Genomic DNA, 26,820 nt, shown 5'->3' on the forward strand with positions numbered 1-26,820 from the left:
TGAGGAGTTGATCCCTCACCTTCTGATATTTGCTGAAATCCTGAATTATATTGCCAATTTGTTTGTTAATAATGATAATGTTAATGGTTGCATTTGGTTTCCAATCTGAGGTGAAACTGATCCAGATGTGTAACATCAGCAAGACATTCATTCAAAAAAGAAATTGTCTACTATATAGTGGACTATATAGTGAGTTCGCCATTTTATAGTATACAAAAGGTAGTGTACAACAATGGACACTAACAAAGCACTAGACGAGACGAACGGACGGACGAGAGGAGAGAGAGAATCGCGATTGAGACAAATCCATGAGCTTGTGGCGCGAAAATAATGTATTTAATGTGAGCAGATCGGCACATCACAACACAAACGACCACAAAGTACTTTGTATTTATTAATTTGGGAAAATAGGCTTATTGCTTCCACACTGACAACGGCAACGACAACGGCTGCTTTACTCCTTCCATTCTTACCTTTCACAATAAAAGCCCTAGACGCCATATACACTGCATCTCTGTCTTACAGGAGTAACTTAAATTCACATAGAGCATTTCTCCAAGAGGCAACTCAACAAAATAGTTTACAATATGTACTTATCACAAACATACATGTCAGTATTTATTATGGATAGTCTACCAGTTGATGTTGATTTGGCACGTTTTAATTGTGCGATGACGTAATTAACGGTGCAGATTGACCCGAGTAGTGTCCAAAAGTTGTTTGTTTCTTTTTCATTTTGCTGCTGAACTCACTATATAGTCCTCTACATAGAACTCCATAGGTAAGGATTAGGAACTAGTAACTAAATCAATGATTTTGGAACCAGCCTATGTAGCTTTTGCAGAAAAGCAGCCACCGTGGCCACAAGTGGTAGTTACAGGACAATGGTACATTGATGTTGCTTTCATTTCCCAAGGTTCTCTTCTTGTTACTTTTCTGTGACATGCTAAAATGTAGTGTAACAGGAGCACAAGTAGAGAATAGTCATAAAATCCGCTAACTGACTCATTAAGGTCAAGTTTGTGAACATAAGCTAACATTAGTCGCCATAATCTACTAAGGCTGTAGCAGCAAAACTTTATTAGTACTGACTGGAGAAATTGTGTGTTTTATTGTCTGTGAATTGAACTTTTCATTTGTAAGAGAAGGAAAGTCTTTTTTTTTCTTCTTTTAAAAATTACAATGACTACGTTTACATGCACAAAACATTACGGCTTTTGGCCTTATTCCAAAAAAGACAATATTCCTACTAAGCTGTTTACATGGTTAATGAAAATGAATATTCCACTGATATTCCTGTTTACATGTAGCTGTGCATACTCCGATTAACGTAATCAGTGGCGTAACAGGTGGCGTACTTGTTCGACCGTGCAAACACAGCCTCCAGATTTTATTCCTTTAAAAACCTTTTTTGAAAAGCTCGCCATTGTGAGATTTTTTCGCATATCTAAAAACCTGTTGATATCCAAGTCTTTCATAATGTTTAAAAGTAGGTGTGTTTCTCCTTCCGACCAGAAATGTGGGCTTTTCTTTTGAGCATACATCTCTGCAAACTGTCAACTAGTTGGTTTGTGTACAACGCACAGAGCTGGCTGCAAACAGGCGAGAGGTCGTGTGTCGCAAACTGCCGTAAAAACCCAAGTAAGACGCATATTCCAAATGTGCTGTATACATGTCCAAAGAACACTCCTAAAATCAGAATAATATCAGCACATCCCACTCGTCTTAATCGGAAAGTGCTCCATTCGGAATAAGGCCTCATTCAGAACATCCAAACAAAATATGCTGTTCACATGATCCTTATTATTGTCAAATTCTGAATAATAGTGGAATACTAGTGTGCATGTAAACGTAGTCATTGTCTCACTTTAAAATTGTCAACAATATCAAAATAGCTCCACAGAGTTCGGACCAGAGCACACATGGGGGAGGAGGAGGGATTATATCTCAGTGTAGTTGGAGCCAGGTCCCCTGGAGAGCCTGCCTTTTTTAGTAAAGGCACCAGGGGGCCGCTGGGAAACTTAATAAAAAATGTAAAAATGGACTGCTTCAGTGCCCATGTTCAAAGCTTATGTATCACATGAGAAAATCATAGCAAAATGAGACCCACAAGCCTCAGCCTTGGCTTAACTACACTGCCGTATATATTGCCATGAAAACTTTTTTTCTTTGCCCTTATATGCTCTGAAGGCTTTTCTGTATTTTTGGCTTCCCAGAAGTAATCATTTTCAATTGTATGTTAACACCACAGCATTCTCCAAGAATGCAGTATCAGGTACACAAATGAGTTCCATATGTGGTCCAGTGTTTTCTTGCTTACCTCTCAGGCGCAAAACATCCTGCCGTGAAAGCTAATGTGACACGGAGAAAAACATTCACGGATTGCAAAATCCTTGTGTTATGCACCGGCTCATGTATACACACACACACACACGCACACACACACACACACACACACACACACACACACACACACACACACACACACACACACACACACACACACACACACACACACACACACACACACACACACACACACACACGCATATATATATTATTATTATTATATAAAGAGCCTTGTGCTCCACTTACATATTCTGTTTGTCTCAGCCCCTTTGACGTTTAGAGCAGCCAGAGAAATAATATGCGTCAATCTAGACCATATGGAACTTTTTTAAGGCTTATCTGACATGTGACTGAAGCAGATATATTAATAAACCATCCCCTCTGCATGAGACTGATTACTGTACACTAAAAAGGGTTGCATAGTTAAAGGAGGGTTCTAACATTCACTCATCTTGCATCCAAATAAATGTTTCTTATAAGAGGATTCTTAGAGAAATTTAGAAAATCTATAGTTCTAAACTTTTTGCATTTAAAGTCGGGCTTTTAATCGATTAAAATATTGATTCGTGATTAATCGCATGATTGTCTAGAGTTAATTGCACATTAATTTTTGCATTTTTTATCTGTCGAAAGTGTACCTTGATGAAAGATTTGTCAAGTATTTAATACTCTTATCAACGTGGGAGTAGACGAATATGCTTGCTTTATGCAGATGAGTGTATATTATATACATACATAATAATATTATTGGAAATTAATTAACAACACAAAACAATGACAAATATTGTCCAGAAACCCTCACAGGTACTGCATTTAGCATGAAAAATATGCTAAAATCATAACATGGCAAACTGCAGCCCAATAGACAACAACAGCTGTCAGTGTGTCAGTGTGCTGACTTGACTATGACTTGGCCCAAACTGCATGTGATTATCATAAAGTGGGCATGTCTGTAAAGGGGAGACTCGTGGGTACCCATAGAACCCATTTTCATTCACATATCTTGAGGTCAGAGGTCAAGGGACCCCTTTGAAAATGGCCATGGCAGTTTTCCCTCACCAAAATGTAACGCTAATTAGCATCCTTCGCGACAAGCCAGTATGACATGGTTGGTACCAATGGATTCCTTAGATTTTTCACATGATACCAGTATCTTCACTCTAGCTTTAAAACTTAGCCCGCTACAACTTAAAAATTGCAAGTTGCATAAATGCGTTAAAGAAATTAGTGCCGCTAAAACGAATATGCATTAACGCGTTATTATTGCGTTAACTTTGACCGCCCTAATTTAAAGAAATGATGAGTTCCCCTTTTTTAAATAATTTCCTTGTGCATGAGTAGGATTGCTTTCAGAGAAGTACATGAAGACATGAGGCCCGAGTGCCAAGCAGTCCTTTTAATTATTATTTCCTGTAGTAATGGGAATAAATGCTCTCATGTCAAAGGAAACTGCAGCATTTCATGCAGATTGATGTGCATCTGGCCTGCTTGTATTTCCTTAAGCTGTGATAATATGTGGCCAGTGAGAGGGCTGTGTCTGTAGAGAGCAGCAGGTCGGCATCACAGTAAATGTCTCCCCTTGTCAGTGGTGGCAGACAGAAAACAGCTGACAACCATCATTAAGGCCCACAGTCCAGGCAGAGCTGTAGCTGTGTGTCTAATGATGTTCTACATCAGGGATTTTGCAGAGCAATGAGTTTTTACTTTTTAATGAAAACAGGCTGTTCTGAATATACTTTTTACACGATAAGATACATCTCTCCTCGAATGGGTATCTTCTACAGTAATAATTTACAGTAGCTACACATGCTCAGCTATTAATCTGACTGGAGCAAAGACATATTTTCTGAGACAAAACTGAGGTATTAGCGTTCTCTGTCGGCCCCTCTGTGTGATACTACTCTGACACATGATGATTTTCAAGTGGGGCGAGGAGAGATAAAGGGAATCTCAACAGTGAAGAAGGAGGCCTCTGCAGCCAGACAAAGCTGAGCTAATGGCTTTGACTGACTACAGGGGCCCCCGCTGAATAAGGTGTTAAGTATTTTGTGTTTGAGTGACAGCACTGAGCCCTCTGGCAGCGCAAGCTGTCGGTATCTTATCCACCAGCCTGACTGCCCAGAGGAGTCCCAGCCAGGTTCTCAGGTTCCCTCCACAGTGACACCTCCTTAACATGCCTCACCACTCAGATACCACAACGACAAACACCAAACTTCTATCCACTGATTCGCTCTTTTCATCAATGAGAAATGCAATTGAACATCCACTAAAGTTGGTTTATGCTTGCCGTAGTTTCCCTGACGCAAAAGGTGCGCAAACCTAAAAATGACATCATAACGTATTTTGCGTAAAGCGCGACGGCTACGCAAGTTGTCCTTGCGTTTGGTTGTGCACCTCTGAATTTTTGTAACTAGGCACCTGCTGCACGTGTGGCGCTTTTCAGACATGACTGCCAAAAATACTGATAAAAGAAAAAATAACTTAAAATAAATGTAAAATTTAAGGAATTAATTTTTACTATTGATATGTCTCATGATTTTTAGAAAGACGACCAGTTCGTGCCAACCTCTTGTGACCAAACAATGATTTGTGGGAATCATAAAGTATGAACTAATTTAATAAACTGTTTTACGGCGATAGCAATGTGAAATCTTATACTTAAGTGTTATTGACGTTACAGAACTCTCTACCATTACTACTGCACTGCATTGTGGGATATTTATTCTGGTGTATTGTCCAGTGTTTGCATACTGTAATATTTCACATGGAATAGTATGCAATTCGTATACTATTGGTTTCATAATAAGGTTTTGGACATACTGAAAACTCTCACATATTGACATACTGTATATAAATAGCATGTTAGTTTGGAATTTTGGACGTAACCTAACGTAATGTGAATGACATTAGCTGACAGGAAGTAAACATGGACCCAAGTGGTTGCCTAGAAAATGCAATTCCGTTGAAACAGTCTAGTGACTGTAAGCTTCATGTTCTTGCACAGCACATAATGCAGTTTTACAATACTAATGGGGATATTTATATGGGGATGGGCGGCTGTGGCTCAGAGGGTAGAGCAGGTTGTCCACCAATCGGAAGGTCGGTGCTTCAATCCCCGGCTGCTCCAGGTCACATGTCGATGTGTCCTTGAGCAAGACACTTAACCCCAAATTGCTCCCGAAGGCATAGCCATCGGTGTGTGAATGAGTATTTAGATTAGATCCTGATGGGCAAAGTTGGCACCTTAGTAGCCTCTGCCATCAGTGTATGAATGTGTGTGTGAATGCTGACATGTAGTGTAAAGCGCTTTGAGTGGTCGGAAGACTAGAAAAGCGCTATATAAGTCCATTTACCATTTACCATATTTTTACCACAAATTCATAGTAACTTTTAAAACAATGGTTCCTTGGTTTCAGACAGAGTTAATTAAGCTAGCATTAGCGCCATGAGATGGTTTAAAACACCATGTGGGTCTTACATATGCACTTGTTTGGTATTTATACATGATATCGTGCTAAAAGGCCGTGGCTCCAGGCTATGTCCCAGGCAAAAGTCAGTATCCTTACCAGTCAAAGATCAATAAGACATATGTAGTTAGTTAATGGTGTTACGTCAGGGCCAGTAAGCACACTTTGATCCATTCCTTCCATGATAGTTTTGCTCTTGTTTTTGAGTCTCTGCACACCGCTCCAACATATGGTGAAATCCAAACCTTGGCACTTCTGCCTAGTTACGGTTGCTAAACTATAATTGGACAATCGTTTGGGGGCGAGGCGTTCAGCGAACGGTCAGTTGAAAGTAAGTATGTGCCACGACCACACATGCAGGAATCTGGGTGTATTAGTGGCCTTGCCAATTCCCACACTCTCTGATCCGTGCCCTTCAGGTGGAGGAGTTGCTGTGGTGAGATCCCAACAGTAACAGAGTCAAGAGGAACTGGTTTTGAGCTTAACACTTCAGAACAGAAAGCCACTGCCAGACCTCCCTCACTGTGCCTTTCCATTGGAGAGGCAGTTTCCTGGGGCTAATTGGACTCTGATTTGGGCCTGCCAGTCCTTGTTTCCTGGTCCCAGTGCTCTGGGCTCCGTGGACACAGATGGGCTGACTGGAAACGCTTCAGAGACGCTGAGCACACTGTTGCTGTTGGCCGCCGGACCCTGCCGCCTCTTAAAATGCCAGAATCCAGAGTTTTGTTGTAAAACATGTTCTCCGCTCTACTCCTTGTCAATCAGCAGCAGGCAGAAATCATCAGGGGTCTAAAATGACATATGAATATGAACATTGGAATCATGCCAAATTGTATTTCACCAAGGGACGCTGGGATTCCAAGTGAGACACATGTGCAGAGTGCACTGTGTTGACTTTGTGGCCAAGTGTATATATTTCTTTTTGATGGTTAGGGGAGGAGGGCTGTGTTGCATCTCTGCTCTGAAGGCTTGATCTGGATCAAATGCTTTACAACTCTGGATGGAACAACACTGTAAAGTTTTGCTGTTGGCTTGCGTTGCCTATTGTTTGTTTGCCAAGCTTTGCCTTTTTCACTCCAGTGTTTCTTTCGTTAGATTAAGGCCCGAAGTATGAGGTCTTTCGCTCTCACACACGAGCACTCCCTCGTGTATTTGTTAATAGAAACCATGGGTAGCCACTATCAGGTTTTTATCCCGGATACAGGAATGGCAGAGGGACGCTCCCGAGTGGCGCTGATACATGTGGTGTTGTTTTCTCCACAAAAGAGCCTGCCAGTTCACAGGAAGATGCTGCACATTTGCATTCTCATCGAGAGAGACGAGATCTAATGAACCACAGAAGCATTTATCACATTAATATCGCCAGAGAGTTGTTGCACGCTCATATTCTCTATCGACCCTTTCTGCACTTTCCACCCCCCCCTCGTCTGTTTGCAACACCTCATAATTTCTAAACAGCCCTTTGTGATTTCCCAGGCTCAGGGTGTTGCTCAGTGGAGGATTGCAGCTCTATGATAATTGATCTCAAACATTTGGCATGCCTTCATCTTTTTTTTTTTTTTACTGCTCATATGGTCGTAATATGTTCATGCTTACAGGCAGAAAGTGTACTGCTAAATGTTCTGGGCCATGAAGGGTGCTGACAGATGTGTTTCTATCACAATATATAATGAATAGAGGCGGTATCTTACAATTTAAAAGACAGAGTAGTACTTTAACTAGGTATAATACTGAACTAAGAAACTTATTTTCATATTAGTCAAGACAACAGTTACCATTTGAGTTGTTGAAATAACGTGACTGCCTGCAAATGCCATTACAAACACAAGTACATGAGTTTCTACCATCACTGACATGAAAGCATGAGTCTCAGTCCCCATGGTATGTGACTAAGTTCTCCGCTACATTCTTTGTTTGCACTCAACCGCCAAGTCCGAATTCCTCTTAAGTCGAGGTTAGATCCAGTTTTCATGTATTTCAACGTCAGAACACATTACAAGCTCTTCACAGCTAACAAAATCTACCTTCAAGACACTTTCTGGCAGTAATGGCAACAGATTGCTTAATAAGAGATGAGCTCTGTTTTCACAGAGTGAGGTTATGCTTTAGTTGGCAGTGGGGTGCCGCTTGCAGCTCAGAAGAACTCTACTTTTGGACCTTTTTGCTTAATGTGAATACATTAGCAACTAAAGTAACAGTATTGAGTGACAGTTTATGTAAATAGTAAGTACTATGGTATATTTATATTTATATATTCTACTTATTTATATTTATTTATTCCACTTAAGCCCATGAAAAGAAATTGTTCTTTGCTTTCTAGCACTTTAAGGGCTCTATTTTCCTGATATAGGGCGCAAACACAAGCGGGCGTGACCAGCGAATCTTTGCAATTTTGGTGACCACAGGCAAGAAAGGGTTAACGTTCTAAGATGAAAACACGGAACAGACAACACTGGTAGCGACCTGTCAATCACAAGGTGGCCACGCCCTACAGCATACCCTGCTTTATTGTCTATTGGCAATGGGACCAGAAATTACTAAATGAACACCATGCTGTGTTGAAATAAGACTTGAAATTAGCGTTTATAATGTTTACTGAGGTAATAAATCAAGTGGGAAGTAGGCTCATTTTCTCATAGACTTCTATACAATCAGACTTCTTTTTGTAACCAGAGAAGTCGCCCCCTGCTGGCTGTTAGAAAGAATGCAAGTTTAAGGCACTTCCGCATTGGCTCCAATTGTCATTTATCTCTGTGCGTGTGCACAGATTGCCCTGCGTCTGCGATAAGAGGTGGTCTGAACAGGTTTTAACGCAAATGCAGTTTCGCGCCAAAATGATCTCCAAAATTCCACCGCGCCACCTAATCAGCATAACACAGCCTCGGCTTCACCTCTCTTCCCATCTTGGCGCAAATGTTTGTTTAGTTCCAGGAAACGACTAAACGGGGGCACATGCAAAATAGTTGAGACCGAGGAAAATTGCATAAACACTGCGTTTGCCCTTGCCCTGGCTTTGCCCCTGCAGGAAAATGGAGCCCTGAGTATTTTGGGTCTGTCAACTGAGCATGCAACAGAGGAGATGGAGAGATGGAGAGATGGAGAGATGGAGAGAGAGAGAGAGGGGAGAGAGTTTGTTAAAGCCCACAGTGAGTCCCTCACTTCCCTGTTTCGAATTCCTGAGGTTTTCAGTTCTCTGGAAGGCCTGGAGCTAATTTGGCTTTCAGGCTTTCCCCTCTAATTCTTTGCGACTAATTACAGTCGTATTCCCGCAATTAAACTGATAAACTCTGCTGAGCTTGGCAAGGTTAGCGAAGAAACCCCAGCCCCTCCTCATTGGCTCAGGGTACCACCTCTTCGCCATCTTCCTTTCTGTTCCTTATCGCCGTAGTAAACACACTAAAAATAAAAAATCAACCTGAATTTCTTCGACAGAGTCCGTCTCCTAGGCTCCCAGTATTTACCGCCTCTGGTGACGATGCCAGGAACATCGAGAGGAGCGGCCAAAGGTCAGGCAGATGTTGCGCATGAGGGGATTTTGAACAGTTCTGTCTTAAAAACCCAAATGCCCCAAAGGGATATTATTCTATTATCATTTGAGCATGATTGCAAGTTAGGGGACAGCTTCATTTCATCATCACAAAGAAGTGGTCTTGCGTATTCCTCTTGGATCCAAATGGATTTAATGTTTTAATTGGGCCTGCCAGCACTGTCTCAGCTCATGCATACAGATAGGATACCTAGGGAGAAAGAAAAACAAGCATGGAAATAAAATGAGGTAGGCTGTCTAGACCGTTTGCTTGGACTCATTTCGGTTGTCCGGTAGGTTTTTCAGCACATGCAAATGTTTATCTCTGTGAAATGAAGCATATGGGCCGAGCTCCATTAAGTGCTAAAGGGGTGGTCCCTCCTCAATTTCCTGTCAAACGCAAATCAGCACTTCTGTGCCCTCCGTATTTTTAAGACTTCTCATTTTTTGTCTTTTTTTTTGTGACTGTTTATATTTTATGAATGTGTGCGCGCACCTACTGGCCGTCCTGTCTGCGTCACGTATTTGTGTCTTCTCTTTTATCCCCTTGTGGTCATTCAGAGCTACACATTTGCGATGACGCACTACGACGCAGCACGCCGTATAAACACTGGAAACCAGACACCTTATTGTTTTGAGGAACATGTGTAAAAATACGCAGGGCATATTTGTAGAAGCTTTGAAATAACGGCTGGGATGTGAGTGTGAAGGATGGATTTCACCAATGTTTAGAGAGCAGGTTTAATTTTGGAAAGGCCAAGCTCTTTTCTTCAGTCTGCCTGCAGGTTCTTCTTCTGCGGTTGACTTTTATGTGCACATCCTTCTCAACAGAGAGGTCACTGTTGGCGGAAATCTTGAAATGTTGAGCTGCTATGTGAAATACAGAATATTTGATCAATTATTGTCAGTTATTATCACTAAAGCTGAATAGAGAACATGTAGTTATCTCTCCTGTATTTCGACTATCACAGAAGTGAGATAACAGCACATCACAGCAACCCTTTTGTCCTCTAACGCTCTTGTGTTTTCCCCCTCCTCAAGGTATCCGAGGGCTCGGAGGTCCACTTTCAGCCGGGAAACTTCTCCCTCTCCTGCCAGATCCAGAAGGAGACCCTTCCCCATGGCAACGAGCACCTCCTCAACTGGGCCCAGAAGAAGTACAAGGCAGTCACCTCTTTCTCTGAGCTCAGGATGACTCAAGACATCTACATCAAAGTTGGAGAAGGTGTGTGCTAGATTCCCAAAATTCCCAACATAGCTCTCGGCCCCTCGGGCACGCCTCCCCATTCCCCTTCAGCTCCCACTACTTTGCTTAGATTTTTGTGTTTGAACCCTGTCTAGAGGTTTACATGCACTACTCTGGGAAAAGAATTTCCTTCCCTCAACGGGCATTCACCCTTTCACAGAAATATAAAGAAAGTTCAAAGACTATATATATATTTGAGTATTTTGGCTGAATTACAAAAAACAGTATGTGTATATAATGAGATACTTTCTATTTTTGAGGCTCCTCATGATCTTATTGTTAGAGATGAAACAGTTAGTTGATTGATTAGTCAATTGACAGAAAAATTAATTTGCAACTATCTTTTATTTTTATTATTATTATTATTTTTAAAAACTTTATTTATTCGGGAAAGGTTTTAAAAAAATAATAAATAAATAAAGTTGTTTTTTTTAAACTATTTTGATATTTTTTTATTTATTTATTCGTTATTATTTTTAAAAAAAACTTTATTTATTCATTATTATTTTTTTTAAAACCTTTCCCAAATAAATAAAGGTTTTATTCGGGAAAGTTTCACTGAGAGGAAGCCTCTCTTTTGCAGGAACGCCCTGCTCACATTCACACAGTTACACACTTTCACAGCTGGAAGCTGTCCATTACAACCACAGTCTGATCTGCTGGTCACTGAGCAGCTCCACTGGAGCGGTTGGGGTTAAAGGGCCTTGCTCAAAGGCACCTCAGTGGTGGTAATGAGGAAGAGGCAAGCGCTGGATTTTTCACTTTCCCCACACAGATTCATCCTGCCGGTCCAGGGATTGCACTGACGACCTCCTGGTCACAAGCTCGCTTCTCCAACCTTTAGCCCACAAAATTTATCATTTTTCAAGCACAATGCTAAAAATGCCTTATTGTAGTTCCAGTTTCCCAGATGTGGATTTTCTGCCATTTTGAACAGGAAAATTGGAAATTGTGATGGACATTTGTTTCCGTTTTGTGAGATTTTACAGACCAAATGATTAATTGATTAAATGACGAAATATTCGGCAGATAATCGATAATGAAAATAATACGTAGTCGCTGCGCTACTTTTTATATGTGTGTCACATTTACTGCATGGCAATTATCTGTGTGTAGACACATTTTTATGAAGAGAAAAGACCAAAACTGAACATATTAGGTACTTCATAGTTACACCACAGGTTTCTATATTAGATATTGGAGCATCTTGCTGCAAAACAAAAAGTCAGTTCAAAAATAATAATGTAATTCGAAGTTATTCATAAAAATGTTAACTACTGCCTTACTTAAAGGTGCCACAACACAAACCATTATGTGTATACCTGAGATCTAACAAACATTTTTAATGCATTTACTTCCTTGTAAGACACTAGCAAAGCCAATCTTTTGAATATTTAAATCGTGCAATATTTATGTACCTTGCACAGCAGCTGGATTTTCACGATATCACAAGATCATGCGAGAATCACGGGATCACATATCATACAAAAATCAAGTAATGCATTTGTGTCCGGCAAGCCAGATCACGGACCAATCAGCGTCCTGTGAGGAGCTACTGGCAACTACGGGTGTGGATTAGGTGTGTGTGAGACGACACAGAGAGGCGACTTTTCATTCAAAACAACAACGGCGGCTCCTGAAGAGGTTAGCGTAGATGCTGCAATAGTATTTCTTCATTGAAAGAAGAGCAAAGAACGGCACTGAAGGCTTTTCTCCATGGGAAAGATGTTTTCGCTCTTCTCCCGACTGGCTTCGGCAAGAGTTTGATTGATGAATGGTTCATCCAATCACCTGCCAAGCATTTTTTTGAAAGTGCCTGCTCTTTTCCAAACAGTTTCCAATGACGGCTTCTCAGATGGTTCTGTGCCAAAAAAAACCATCTGGCACGTCAGGTTAAATATTTATGTCCATGTCTGATAACTGGCTGTCTTCTTCTTGACTGCCTTCGCGGGAGCATTGCTACGCTTATTTGCATGTTATCGCTACCAACTGTCAATCACCAGAAAGCGTGAAATAAGCGTCCCGTCTTTGTGCGCATGTATGATGCAAACAAAACGGGGACCCATTCGTGAAAAAAACATTGTTCCATCCATAACAATTTTTTTACGGTCAAAAACTCCTCAAAACGAAGAGTACCTTTAACATAATGAATGACATCATCAGTATTATTATCTGTAATTAATTGACCAACTGTTTGTGAGATTTAGTTTTTGGACTTTTATTTTTGTACTTCATGTGTGATAAGGTTTTTAGTGGGAGACAAATAGATATGCCGAAGTTACAGAAACTAAAATATGAAGCCAGGATCGTGATTTGAACAAAACCTGTAAACTAGGCATGTTGCTATTTAAGACTTTGGCATTTGAATTCGGTTTCAGACAGATTGGCAGATAGTCTCTGACAATATCTTTTCCTTGGATACAAATCCTTGGAAATGTCTGTGATCTGTCTCTTTTGCCAAGTGGTTTTACTTTCATAGTTTTCACTAATATGACAAGGTTACAAAAGATAATAAACAACATGTAAAATAAAAGCAGAGGTAAGCAGGAGATAGATCATCGCTTTCACATTTTCCTATAAATAAGTTGAGGGGGGGGTGAAGTGAGGAAGCACTGTGGGATTCTCCCGGGACACTATGATTAATCTTCACACATGTTTTAATCGTGGACTTTCGATTCTTCATTCTCCACCGGCCGGTCCGTACAGTGAACAGACTGCACGTCCAACTTCACGTTGCATCAGCTCTCAGACAGGACGTCTTGACTTTAATGAGCATCTTTCACCGCATGGAAATAAAACAAAACTTGTGTCTGGAGAGAAATAATGGCTCCACTACTGCCGGTGATAAGTTCCCTTTTTCTACTCTATGTTGTTTGTTGCTGTGGAGAACAGAGTGGTTGCTCAGCCTGCAAGCGTTTGGCTTGTGTCATTACGGGGGCTGTGGTTTGGCAAAAGCCCAGGGTGCCATGATGTTTACTTCAAGCAAAGAGCTGTAGATTTCCACTCCTTCACATCGTCAGTAGTGTTTCATTAAGACGGACAGATTCTCTTTCTGCCTCCTAACTCAAGGTCTCCCCTCAGCTCTTTCAAGTGCCACAAGGGCTCCGGAAAGGAAGGTGCCAACCTTCAGTTTACACTGCGTCCGAGGTTCTATTTGCCAAATAAGGAAGCAGCTGTCTTGTGTTTTCTCTGAGTGCTGAGAAGGGGTGTAACTTTAATACTTTCTTAGCAATTAACAACTTTTTCGAACAGTCGTGAAAGTGCAGGAAAAAGCACTTGATAAAATGTGTTTATGAATATTTTTGTCCTGTTATTGTGGAGGAATTCTGGTTAAAAAAAAAAAACATTGCTTAGTTTTCTCACGTAAAAACCCAAAGAGAAATTTCCCTGTTGATAAGAAGACAGGTCATGCCAACCAGAGCACGCCCAACAACCTCCAACACAGGGCTGGTTTACAGTTAGGGCTGAGACAATGGGAATACCAGCTGCAGCGCTGTGTGGTGAGGTGAGCAGGGAGACTGTATTTCAGCTGGAACGACCGGGTCAAAGCAAACATCCACCCTACTGAAGTCTCCGTGAGCAGGACGTTGAACTCCTCCCAGAAGCAGGGGGTGCTGTTCTGTAGCCGACCTCGTGCTCTGACCTCCCCTGTGGTGGAGGGGTAACAAAAAGCCTCTTTTGGGGGATCAAAATAGCTTCACAGAACCCCCCCCGACCATTAACATAAACATCTCTCCACTTTCAGATCCACTGTTTTCTGACACCTGCAACATTGATAACAAGTTCCTGTCTCTGAACTACCTGGGCGGCTACGATGAGCCGCAGACATCAAAGGGTTGCGTCCTGTCTGGACCCGACAAGGACCAAGAAGTCCACATCATTGAGCTCCAAGCCCCCAACTCCAGCAGGTGAGCGGCCGAAGCTGAGAAAACGTGTTGTCATAGTTTATTTTTGAGGTCAAGACGCTCTCTAATCTCTGTAGAGTTTGTTTTGGATGGGAACTCACATGAAAGCAGGTGGAGGGTGGGGGGGGGGGGTTCTTTTGAGAAAGATATTTCAAAACACTGTCTCAACATCCAGGTTGCCAGATAATCTCCTCACTCCCCCAGTGGAGTGATTATTCTGTTTGCCCTAAAGACCGTAGATCTGTGTGTTGGTAACTGCGCCGTATCTCACTGCACTGCTATCTGGTCTGTAGCGCATATGTCTGCTTTTTCTTCTGGGAATGCATCCAGCTCTTTAATTAGTTGGCCAGACACAGGAGGCACGATAACACTACGTAGACCTAACCGTCCAAAATTCTTTTTCTCCCCCTCCCTCCCTCTCCGCAGTGCTTTCCAGGTGGATGTCATAGTAGATCTACGGCCTCTGGAGGACGATGCCCCGCTGCACCGCGACGTCGTCTTGCTGCTCAAGTGCGCCAAGTCTGTCAACTGGGTCATCAAGGCCCACAGTGTGATCGGCAGGCTGGATGTAGTGGTAAGCTAGCAGCGTGACAAAAACACAAAAGCTCTCCATTCAGGTTTTTCCTTTTACAGACTCGTGGCTCGCGAGTCACGTCGCAGACAGAAATGTCATCACTTTGCACCAATGACCAAAAAATTGTTCACACCAGAATGTGTGTTGAATCGGCGCCTGGTCCCCCGCTTGCAGGAGAGGGTGGGGATAACAGGTTCGGGAGAACTGTGAAATTTCATTGTGGCAGCTCCGGGGATTGTCATCACATTCAGAGAGCCGGGGGCAGGCGGGAGTTGGTGGGGGCATCATCACACATTTTCAGAGCCAAGGCTGGTGCAGTACTTCAGCTGCACATGGAGCCTGAGCTGCTTCCCATCAGTCACTAGATGAAATACGAGCAGCGCTTGCTTTAGGCACTTTTTTTAAACTGCGAGCTGTTAGGACCTCCTCGCCACACACAAAAGACAAACACTGGCTAATTACTGCAATATATCAGAATGCCCTTTACATAGAAATAGGGTTTTATACACATCAGCGCCCAGTACGAGTACACAGTTTTGATATTAAATCTTCATCAGTGTTACTCAAGTCTCTCAGGAACCCTTAGGAACGATAAGAATATGACACCTACAGTATGTACACTTTGGAAGTTTAACTGTAAATCATGTCGATGGGGAATTGGCAGTCGTCCAACCACCGTAATTGCTCCAGGGATGGAATTTTAAACCTTGTCTTTCTTCAGTGCATTCAAACTTGTTGTGCATTTCTTAAAATCTTTCATTTGTCTGGTGACATTCGGTATTTACAGTGTGATGGAGTCTCGTTGCCCGTCAGTTTGCCGTTGCAAGCTACGTCCTGATTTCAGTGGAGGAGTGCAAGGGGTTCTGTGTTTCCTCACTGTGTAATGCTGATACTCCTACAGGGCTTGCTGCAGCCATGACACTGCACTTTTGACAGGCGCGGTGTGTTTGTACAGCTGCCTGGTCACTGCTGTACAGTAAGTCAGTCAGGTTGTGCGAGTGTGATGCCAGGTCAAAGCCTGTGGTACTTACATCAACACTAATGGATTGTAAGGTTCTGAAAAGTGAAGCCAATGCAGAAGTGCCTTAAACTTGCATTGTTTCTACTAGCCAGCAGGGGGCGACTCCTCTGGTTGCAAAAAGAAGTCTGATTGTATAGAAGTCTATGAGAAAATGAGCCTACTTCTCACTTGATTTATTACCTCAGTAAACATTGTAAAGATGAGTTTATGGACTCAATCACTAGTTTCAAGTCTTTTCCAATACAGCATGATGTTCATTTAGTAAATTATGGTCCCATTTAGAGTCAAATAGACCATAAAGTAGGGGATGCTTTAAGGCGTGGCTACCTTGTGATTGACAGGTCGCTACCACGTCGTTGTCCGGTCTGGGAGTTCTGCTTGTGCGTGTTTTCGTCTTACAACTTTATCCCTTTCACAGTGTGTTTTCAGTTCATGAAAGTTAATTGTAACATTTTGGTCGCCTAGAAATGTTTTATTCAGAGTTCAGTTGTACTCCAACCTCTCTTGTCACTTCTGGTTGCAAAAAAGCAAGATGGCGACGGCCAAAATGCCAAACTAGAGGCTTCAAAACGGCAGTCCGCAAACCAATGGGTGACGTCACGGTGACTACATCCACTTCTTATATACAGTCTATAGTCATAACAGATTTGTGTTTTCTTATACCCACTTAACACTTTGATGTTGTTCAACAATAAAGCAGTTTGGGTCAGGAATGAAGATCGTTGTTAGCATGGCTGTATGGATGGCAATGTCAGTCTGTCGGTCAGTCTGGCCACCACTTTGGTCCAGACTGAAATATCTCAACAGCTATCACATGGATTGGCATAAACTTTTGTTCAGACATTCATGGTCCACAGAGGATGAATCCTATTGACTTTGGTGAGCCGCTGACTTCTAGCACCAAGATGAGGCAGACATTTTTGTTTTTTGCTGATATATCTCAACAGCTATTGGATTGACAAATGCCCAAGTTTCCATAGCCCAGGATAAGATATTCAAATTGTGTGTGAGTGTTTTTTATATAAAACCCAAAGATATTTAATTTACAATGATATTAAACAGAGAAAATTCTTACATTTGAGAAACGTGGAAACATCAGCTATGTTGTTGTTGTTTTTTTATTATAGATTTCTCATTTCTACATGCTCTGTAACATGAAAACTTTTCAAAAACCAATTACATCAATTCAGCATCTGTGGCATCAGTTGTTGTACACTACAGAGACCATACTTCCTGACAACATGCTGAGAGTGTGTGGGAGTCCATATCAGGGTTTAGTTTGGTGGAAGCACACTTAACAAAGGAAGACACTGTTTAATGTGGTAGAAAATGGGGACACAAACTGAAAGGTAATCACCTAAAACCAATGCTAATTCTATTCTGTAGCATCTACTATATTTTAACTCAGAAGTTTTTCAACATTTAATACATGTACATGTGCCAAAATACACAGTGAATGTGTGTTTAAATGGTTGGTTAGCAGCTGCCGCACATTATCATCGATGTTAAACCACACAAGGACGGTCAGTCTAAACACTGAGCCATTTCTTTGTTCCCAAATAGCTGACATCTTGACTTGTGTTTGACAGTAGTGGCACACAGGATGCTGTGCTTGTGCAACCAGCGTTTGGGAGAGTGACAACTATTTATGTGATATGATAGCCTCGTAAAAACCGAGGCTTTGCTTCTGTCACAAAGTGATTTCTCCTCAGCGTTGCTCAAGAGACTTGAATGTGTGGGAAATGGCTGTGAGAACGAATCGTTAACTCCCTCACACAGGGAGTGTACGTGGCAGGGCAGGACACGAATTTTAGGAGCAAACTCACGTGTCGGTTTGTCAGCGTTGATTGATTGGTGACACGCTCATCACCTCCCACTCATACACGATTCACTCTTGACACAGAGCGCGAGCAGGACTGTACTTGAAGTTGAATATCTGTGGAACCGTAAATCATGTGTTTCTGAAGATCCTAAAGGAGCTCACGTAAATGACAACTTGTTCTTTTTGATGGAAAACATACAATAAGACAATGTAAATTACACCTCTGCTTTCTTTTCCACAGGCATCTGATACCGTGAGTTTCAGCTCAACTACGGAGAGACTGATGCGAGTGTCAAAATCCCCCAAGCAGCACTTGCCATCTGGGTCACAAGCCTTGATCAAGTGGGCAGGGGAGAATGGCTACAGTCCAGTCACGTCCTACACCAGCACTCCTGTGGCTAACCACTTCATTGTCCGACTTAGAGAGCCAGGTAAGCTGGAGAGACATCCTCTGAATTAAAGGTGCTATTGATAACATTCAGCCACTAGATGCTGCATTCTCCCTCCCCCGTTCCATTGCATTCACTTCACAACAAGTGGTTGCCAGGCACTTACCGTCAAATCACTTGATTACCGCTTGATACCACGTGATACCAACATTGTTATACTGTTGGCTCACAAGCCTTCAGGGCCAGCTTAGGGCATAGGTCACATAGCTGGTCGGCATCTAAAAAAAAAAGTTAAAAAAAACAAAAAATATATATATATATTAAAAAAATAAAAAAGTTAAAAAATGCCAGTGGGCGCCCTTCCTCATTTTTTGCATTGAGGTAACAAATTAACAAATAGAAAAAGAAAGAAGGAACACTTTTCACCCCTGTAACTCTTGTTGTAGCAAAATTGACTACTCACTTTTAAGCCAATAATATCAGAGACCAATTGTTTATTTATATAAAAAAAAAACAGTTATTTATGAAAATAAAAATCTTAATTTTTGTAAATTAAAGAGCCATTGTGATGTGCAGATTGTCTGATGTGCATTGCATTTGACAGGGTTAGGGTTAAGGTTCTGGGGGGTTGAACCCTAACCCTAACCGTAGAGCAGCGGCGGGGGTAGGGGAACCAAAAGGGCTAGAGCCGGCCTTGCAAGCCTGGGTGGGAACCAAACTTCAGATATCTTCCACAGATATAAACAAAACATTCATTTTGGACCTGTCAAAATGTTAAAAATTATGAATTCACAATCATAATAATTGTTTTTAGGAAAAGCCATACTTTTAGCTTTCTAAAAGCTCTGTGGATGTATTATTATTTTTTTTATATATATTTGTCGACATAAAAATGTTATCAGTATAACCTTTATATTGTGCAGAAGCAGAAATAGAAATAGTGTATTCAGTTAAATTATAGCTAGAATACTATACGCAAGACATACATTTTAGCAGCTGCTGCAATACTTTTGTGACACAACATTGCACATTTCTCAGTCCTCATAAAGAAACTAGTGTGACATTGTGAAATGGATTTATAGTCGTAGCTTTGTGTAATTTCCCTGCCTGTAAAATCAGCCTCATGAGGTTCTGACAATGTGTGACTTCCAGATGTGGTGGATCCTCTGGAGAGCATGTTGCCTCCAGAGCTCTCCATCCTGCGTGACTCCAGTCTTCATCCGAGAACGGGAGCCGCGACCCGACGCTCCGGTCTGCCTTTTCCCTTCCCTCCACCTGCGTCCGACGGCCTGCCCTACCTGCCCTACCTGCCCCTGCCCCCTGGCCTCGACGACCGGCCCTGGGAGAACGAAGAGCCCGAGGAGCATCAGGGCGTCCTGAGTGTCAGCCACAGCGTGCAGTGTGAGGAGACCAGGATGGTGATCAGCATCGCTAAAGAAAGCCTGGAAGTGAGTGGACGGCATGATTTTATCCATCATGGATCCTGCCTAGAAACGTACTAATCACTGATTTAAATAGTTTAGTTTTATTGTATTTTCTCATCATAATTATAGCACACGTCCAAATACATAATACATAAATAACATTAAAAAAATGCAGGAAACCTAAACCAGAAACCCAGACAAACAATTTTATATATCATGTAACATAAGGTACTAGGCATAAAAAATAATTATTTATCAAATATTTTCATTAGCTAAAAGGATTTACTACCAAAACTATTAATTTATTCATTTTTGTATTCATTTCATAATGATGCGAAACAGAGAAGATCAAGAAGATCAGACCATATGTAGCTATAACCAGCAAATTATAGGTATTTTATTAGAAAAATTGTTATTAAATTATTATTTATTCAATCAGCTAATCGATTAAACAACAAGTTGTTATAGCACAGAAGCAAACAGTTGAGGAATGATCCCCTCGAATGTTAAACATAACAGACAGATAACATTCTCATAATTAATGCTTGATAATACTTTTATTCCATCAAAGAACAAAATCTAATGTTTTGTTTCCCAACCAGACTGAATCCAGTGACATCTATGATTTGAAATGCAATTCAAGATGCACATCTGAAAATTGTTTCACGATCAGTCACATTTGCTCTTGCGACACAGACTTGATGTGATAAACTGTGACAAGAAGAACGGAAAACAACAAACATGAAAGACACCCAAAGAGAATAATATTGTCAGGACCAATTAGGGAGCTGAATGAATGTCTTAGAAAATGCCAACATAAACTTCCATGTTGGTTTTTGATATCTGAAAAGTGTCTCAAGTGTGCACGTATGTATTATACCACAATGGTCAGTGTGGTTATGATAGGAAATGACGAAACTAAAGGTCACTTATGTGTCGGCCTTCAAGTTTTAGGTCAACAAAAGTAAAATAACAAGACATACTGGTAAGTACAATGAGAGATGTTGTCATTATTCTATTACTTTTTATTTAAATGCCTGTTAAACACAAGCTGACATTGAAGCAAGCGGGCCGCTTCCCAGCATTTGGCGTCTGAACACGGGGACTGCGCAGTCAGCCCACATCACAGAATGGAAACTGGCATAGACTGTAATTAGGAGAAGCTGGTGCTGGAGCTAGACCACCTTGTGGGATTTGTTTATTCCTGGGAACTCAAAGTCTCACACAACCGCTTTGCCTTTTTTTTTTTTTTTTTATTATGAAAATGAGTTAATAAAGGAAAAGTTTTTTTGATCTTCATCCAATGTTGCCATTTTTTGACGTTTCCTCAGGAGAAAGGGTTTGCTCATGCCAACCTCACGCTCCAAGACCCAGCTTGCAAAGCAACAGTCAATGCCACCCACTACACACTGGAAACTCCTCTGAACGGCTGTCTGACCACCGTGTTTCCCATGCAGGGCAGCTCAATGGCCCTTCACATCAACTCTGTGAGTACAATACCTATTATTACCTTTTAGTTTAAAACCTGAACCATGAAAAGGGGAAGTATATCATGTAAATACAAAGAAACTGTTATTAAAGTTAAACTGAAATGAAAATATATTCCTTTTTAAGCAGTCAGCATCCACGGTGTGTGTTCTGACTTGTGTTTTCTTATTTGGTTAAATGTGTAATTACGGAAAAGAGTCAAATTCAAGAAGTTTTATGTATTTTTCTGCAGTGATAGCACCCTTTATATTAGCGCTACTCTTCTCCAGGGGACGTGAATTTTTGGTTCCAATTGACTATGTCAGTAATATGATTGGCGCACATGGTGAGCAGACGTCCCAAAAAATTCAGGAAAATCAAAAATTACGAGCAGTTGTCCAGAATCCAAAATCAAATCCTGTCCTGTTTGTCCTGAAAATTAGACTAAATCCGAGTTTTGATTAGTTATAGCCTTTCCATCCTGTTCAGGGTCGTGGAGGGGTTGGAGCCGATCCCGGCTGACATTGAGCAAAGGCGGGGTACAACCACAGGTCGCCAGACTATCACAGGTCTGACACATAGAGGCAGACAACCATTCACACCGGCAATTTAGAGTCAACAATTATCCTAACCTGCATGTCTTTGGACTGTGCGAGGAATCCGGAGAACCCGGAGAAAACCCACGCTAACACGGGGAGAACATGCAAACTCCACACAGAAAGGCCGCAAGCCGGATTCAAAGCTGCAACCCTCTTGCTGTGAGGCGTCATTATAGCCTCATAAAACATTAAATACCAATTATTGTGAAACATTATTTTGGTGTTGCCCACAGACGTGCACTGTAGCCCACATGAATTATGGCTGTTGTAGTGTTTTTTTTAGTCATGCACAGTAGTGCAGCAAATTGATAAACAACTACGAATAGCGGTGATGTAAAGCTGTGACGTTGTTGAATTAAGAGGGAAATTAAGCCATCCATCACTGACAGTGAACATCCAGCCAAAGTGCAAACACGTTACTGCAGGTACCGGGAGTAGTGGGGAGGGAAGTACCCATGGATCATTGCTGCCTTACAAGATCCAAAACAAAGCGTTTTGCAAAGTCTGCAGAAAACAATACCTCAATTATTATTACTACTGTTCGTTGACACTGATTGTAATGCACTTGAGGCCACACCCACTGTGGCCACGTGACCACGCCCACCATTGGTGCAGTGTCTGAGTGGGTGGGCACCAACAATAATTCCAAATATCACCTCAATTCCAACACAGTCAGTTTTCCGAGTGGAAGCTAGTTAGCACAGCTGGCCAGCTTCCATTTTCCGAATGGAATACAAACATCTTAAATCGCTGACGGTGCATAACCAAAGTTATGTGGGCTTGTTGAAAAAGAGGGGGGGGGGAAGGACGTGCTCCAATCAGTAGAGCATCACGGAAGTTGACAACACGTCTCCTAGCAACGTCAGCTATCAGAAGTCAACAGCTGATAGGAAGCGCCCACTCAGAGGCTTCAAGCGTAAACTCTTTTTCCCACAAATAGTTTTAACCTTGTTTTTGGATGAATAGAAAATGGAAAAGTATGACCGATTTAAAGTACATTATCATGTAATGGTGAACAGTGTGGGAGTGTTTTTACGGGCCTTCACTTCTGACACCCCTCAGTTGTCTTCATTATTATGGAATGCATTCATCCAGCGTGTTTGTTCTAACAAGCAAGGATGAATCACTTCCTCCCCGACCTTTTGAGATCTTTTGTGGGGGAAATTTGGAACAACACATTTTCTGTCCAATGCAGATTGAGAACCTGGGCACAAGTCCAAGGTTGTCTTTTGTGTTTGCACTTGGATGCAGGGATAACCTCTGACCTCTTAGTCAAAAGAGATGAAAAATGTCATTGTCTAGCTCCCTTCACATCAAAGATAATCCGTCTTGGCTGTTGTTTCTCCTGTCCTGTGACATGTTGATTTAATTCAGCCGCGGCACCAACAGCAGGTCAACTAGCTGATTTGGTGCGGACTCGAGAAAAACACTGTTAGTGTCGTCGAGATTGTTCTCTCACCTCGTTAAATCTTGAGTTTTCTTAAAGCAGCGTGTCCTCATGTCAGACCTCTGACATTCTTCTGCTCTACTGAGAAATGAAAAGTATGTTTCAATGTTCCTGTCCAGGATGAGTCCCACTGCTGAAGCCACAGGACATTCCCACATTTTAAATCCAACTCATTGGTTGCAGAATGATTTTTTGGCAACTCCTCTCAAAGATTGAAATCTCCGTGACTTTGGCTTACCGTACACCCGGAATAAAGCAACATATTCACAACTGGATCTGTTTTAAAAGTCTGGAAAGGATTTTTGTGAAAGTTTTTCCTTTCATTTACTAACCGGTGTGGATTTGGTTGTGTGACTAACGGACTCCTCTGTGGATTGCAGGTTTTGATAAGTCATTCTGAGGCTAAGGATGGGAGTGGCGGGCCTTCGGATTATGAGGATCAGGAATCTGGAGAAGTGTTGTTCCCGAGGGACCCGACGGAGTTAGAGAGGACCTTTACGGGGCCCACGGAGCACCAGTCCGTCATAGCGGTAAGACAGTAGAATCATTGTGGTTCTGTCCCTGTGAGAGCTGCATCTCAATGCAGGGCGAAAGTTTGACAATTCAAGACCAATCGCCATCTCTATGTGAATCATGCAGAGTTCTGGGGAAACTCCATTTCCCAGAGTCCCCTGGTGCACGTAAAGACTCATCTTGCAATCTCTCCATGATGTCTGTTTTATGAACTTGACCTGACATTTTCCATTTTGATGTTTCTCCATCTTCTCCCCTCTACTGATTTATTTTCCTTTTGTCTCATCCGTTCCTCGTCGTCTCCCACCTATTGTTCTTGTTCATACAGTGTGTTCTTATGTTCTTCCCCATTTTCTGATTCATCTTAATGTGGTCAAACGCTGACACACAGTCATGCAGGGTGAGGGTGCTCGGCAGTGGAATCAGATGTCTGATATTTGTGTTGGCTTTCGTCTCATTCTCCTCCCTAGTTCAATTGCACGTACCGAAAGAAACAGGAAACCTCGGCAACAATTCCCAGGATCGTACCGGGACCGGGGAGGAAACCGGACAGCAACACGACGTTTAACATGGAGCTGTACGACACGCTGCCGTTCAACAACCCTTCACGACAGGCCTTCTACACTGTTGCACAAAAGCAGCAAGTCTTTGTGGAGGTATGCTTTCTAATACATTAATTCAGAGTACATGTCATGTGTGTTTTGCAGTTTAAAAGCAATTAGTTTCTCACCAGTGTGATGTGAAAATGCGGTTTGGGAATACGGAAAATCCATGTGCGAATTTTCTGCATGACAACTATGCAAACTATTGCCTTGTTCTATTTTCATTAATTAGGCCCAATGAGTTTCCTCTTAAATAGTGCCTGTGTCCACAAGGGGCTAACGTTAACTACACAATACATAAACTAATCGGAGCCCAAATGTGATGCTAATGTTAGCTGTTGTGGCTAACCCCGTTCTGTGACCAACAATGTTAGCAAGTGCATATCAGCTACATAACCATCTCCATTGCATCCCAGCTGCTGGGCCATCTCATGCCATTTATTATCCTTCATTTGGTTGTTGAGGTAGTAGTGTTTGTCGTACATTATTGGGTGTTGAGAAGGGCACGGCTCATTGTTATTCCAAAAAAACATTAATCTTAAAATGTCCCATTGAACTGAAAAAAGACCATTTGTCTGACAGTCCGTCACCCCGAAACATCTGTTGTTCAAAGGCCCATTGCTCTGAAAATACCCACTCTCCGTGCAACAAACAGAAGCACATGGCTAATTATTATGCAGAATGATGGCAATCAGTTGGGACAAAGGATTTCACTGGTCAAACATATATTTCCGCAGGCGAAAATCTGCTGAAATCGAGGTCTGATTATTTTTTCAGAATCAGAAATACTTTATATTTTGAATTACTTTTTTTTTTATTCATAAGGACAAAACAAAATATATTTTTTTAAATGAATTTCTATGCAAATTTTTCGGTTTCGGACGAAAGTCGGCGCTTGGTGTAAAACGGTGTTAATGCAGTAAACTGTGCTCAGTGTGCTCTCCGTCTGGAACTTCTTCCTGCTCTGATCTCTTAGTGTAGCATCCACGAGGTCAATTTGTATTTTGTCTGTTCAGAGCTAAAAAGCTAACACTCACTCCCCGCCCCCCCTCATATTCTTCGTATCTTCTCACTACGTGTCTCCGTATCCTGTCTGGCTGGCTCGAAACTCCTTGTTTCACAACACAATTTACTGGAGGTCATGTAAGAGATGGCAAAGACTCATACTCTGAGGTCCTTTGACAAGATGATTCATGATGATATCAGCGGGAGGTGCTCCGCTGACAGCTTGAACGCAGAGCCAGCTGGTTACAAAAGGTTTCTGTGTGTGCAAGACCTTTTCAATGAGGATACCATCACTGACGATCCAAAAGAAGGAAAGACGAGGAATAATAACTCAAGAGATGGTTATGGATGGAAAGATATTACGACCATCCTGACTGAAATACTACTGAAAGATTTTTTTTGCCGTTGAAATCGCTTATGTGTTAGCAAACAATTGGTTCCCATCCAACAGACATTAGCATTCTTTTTGAGTCATTTTTGTGTCCACCTGATGAATAAAAGTCCAATACTCACTCTCCTTATTTTAGCCGTTTTTTTCCGGGGAAAAGGGCTCGGGCTTCACAGGTCAATGAGAGGGAACTAAGCATTAAAGTTGCGTCTGTAAAAAACAAATCAATGAGCTGAAAGATGCTTAAAAGCTTCGTGGGGCTGACGGAAAACTGTGTTTGTCACCATGAACGATCACCTCCACATTAAGTAATGCCATTTGATCCATTGTTTGTATAAAATATTGATTAGAGCAGCTTTAAAGGAACAGTTTGACAATTTGGGAAATGAGCTTATTCGCTTTCTTGCTGAGATTTAGACGAGAAGATTGATACCACTTTCATATTCAGTGTAAACTGAAGTATAAGAGCAGTATAGATGATGGTGTTGCTTATCAGAGTAGCACTGCATTCTCATTCATTAACAAACAATTGCACTCCTCAATCAAGACTTCAGTCTTACTTGCACATAGAGGCTTGCCATTACAAATAAAAAATTCTGTCTTTTGTTCTTCTCTCTCTCGCGCTTCAGGTCACATCAGCCGCATCCGATGCGGAGCTGGGGTTCACCATCATATCGTGCTTCATTTCTCCCAACTCCAACCCCAGAGTGGCCTCAGACTACACCCTCATCGAGACGGTCTGCCCGACAGACGACTCCGTCAAGTACTATCCTCGGAGGCACTTCGCTGTCCCTTACACACAGGCAGAGAGGAAAAGCTTCGGCTTCACCTTCAACTCAAAGCTCAACAATGCCCTGCTTTTCCTGCACTGCGAGATGTCCCTGTGCTCCAAGAGATCCCAGAGCAGCCAACTACTACCGCGGGTATGCAGTGTAATCTTCTCCAAATGGCTTTTATTCTTTTGCATGTTGCATGATTTGGTCTCTCCAGGGGTATGTAGTCTTGTTTTTGTTTGATCGGTATCAGGAAACATGAATCAACGTGAGGTTTGCCAAGTGTCCAGCTGCAGAACAAAA

At 41.8% G+C, this 26,820-nt stretch overlaps 1 protein-coding gene across 3 annotated transcripts in view; it reads left to right on the plus strand.

Moving 5' to 3' along the window:
- tgfbr3 (transforming growth factor, beta receptor III) overlaps nucleotides 1–26,820 on the plus strand; it is an 82,925-nt gene that overhangs the window by 43,250 nt on the left and 12,855 nt on the right. For 2 of the 3 annotated variants that reach the window (XM_074636481.1, XM_074636479.1), the window contains exons 5-13: nucleotides 10,384–10,567; nucleotides 14,334–14,496; nucleotides 14,920–15,067; nucleotides 18,152–18,341; nucleotides 19,452–19,747; nucleotides 21,055–21,210; nucleotides 23,617–23,766; nucleotides 24,220–24,405; nucleotides 26,374–26,667. In XM_074636481.1, coding sequence (XP_074492582.1) covers nucleotides 10,384–10,567; nucleotides 14,334–14,496; nucleotides 14,920–15,067; nucleotides 18,152–18,341; nucleotides 19,452–19,747; nucleotides 21,055–21,210; nucleotides 23,617–23,766; nucleotides 24,220–24,405; nucleotides 26,374–26,667 — 1,767 coding nt within the window. The remainder of the gene's footprint in view (nucleotides 1–10,383; nucleotides 10,568–14,333; nucleotides 14,497–14,919; nucleotides 15,068–18,151; nucleotides 18,342–19,451; nucleotides 19,748–21,054; nucleotides 21,211–23,616; nucleotides 23,767–24,219; nucleotides 24,406–26,373; nucleotides 26,668–26,820) is intronic. The other variant, XM_074636480.1, reaches the window with a different exon arrangement.

Source organism: Sebastes fasciatus, chromosome 5 (genome assembly GCF_043250625.1).
Source record: "Sebastes fasciatus isolate fSebFas1 chromosome 5, fSebFas1.pri, whole genome shotgun sequence".
Classification (NCBI taxonomy): domain Eukaryota; kingdom Metazoa; phylum Chordata; class Actinopteri; order Perciformes; family Sebastidae; genus Sebastes; species Sebastes fasciatus.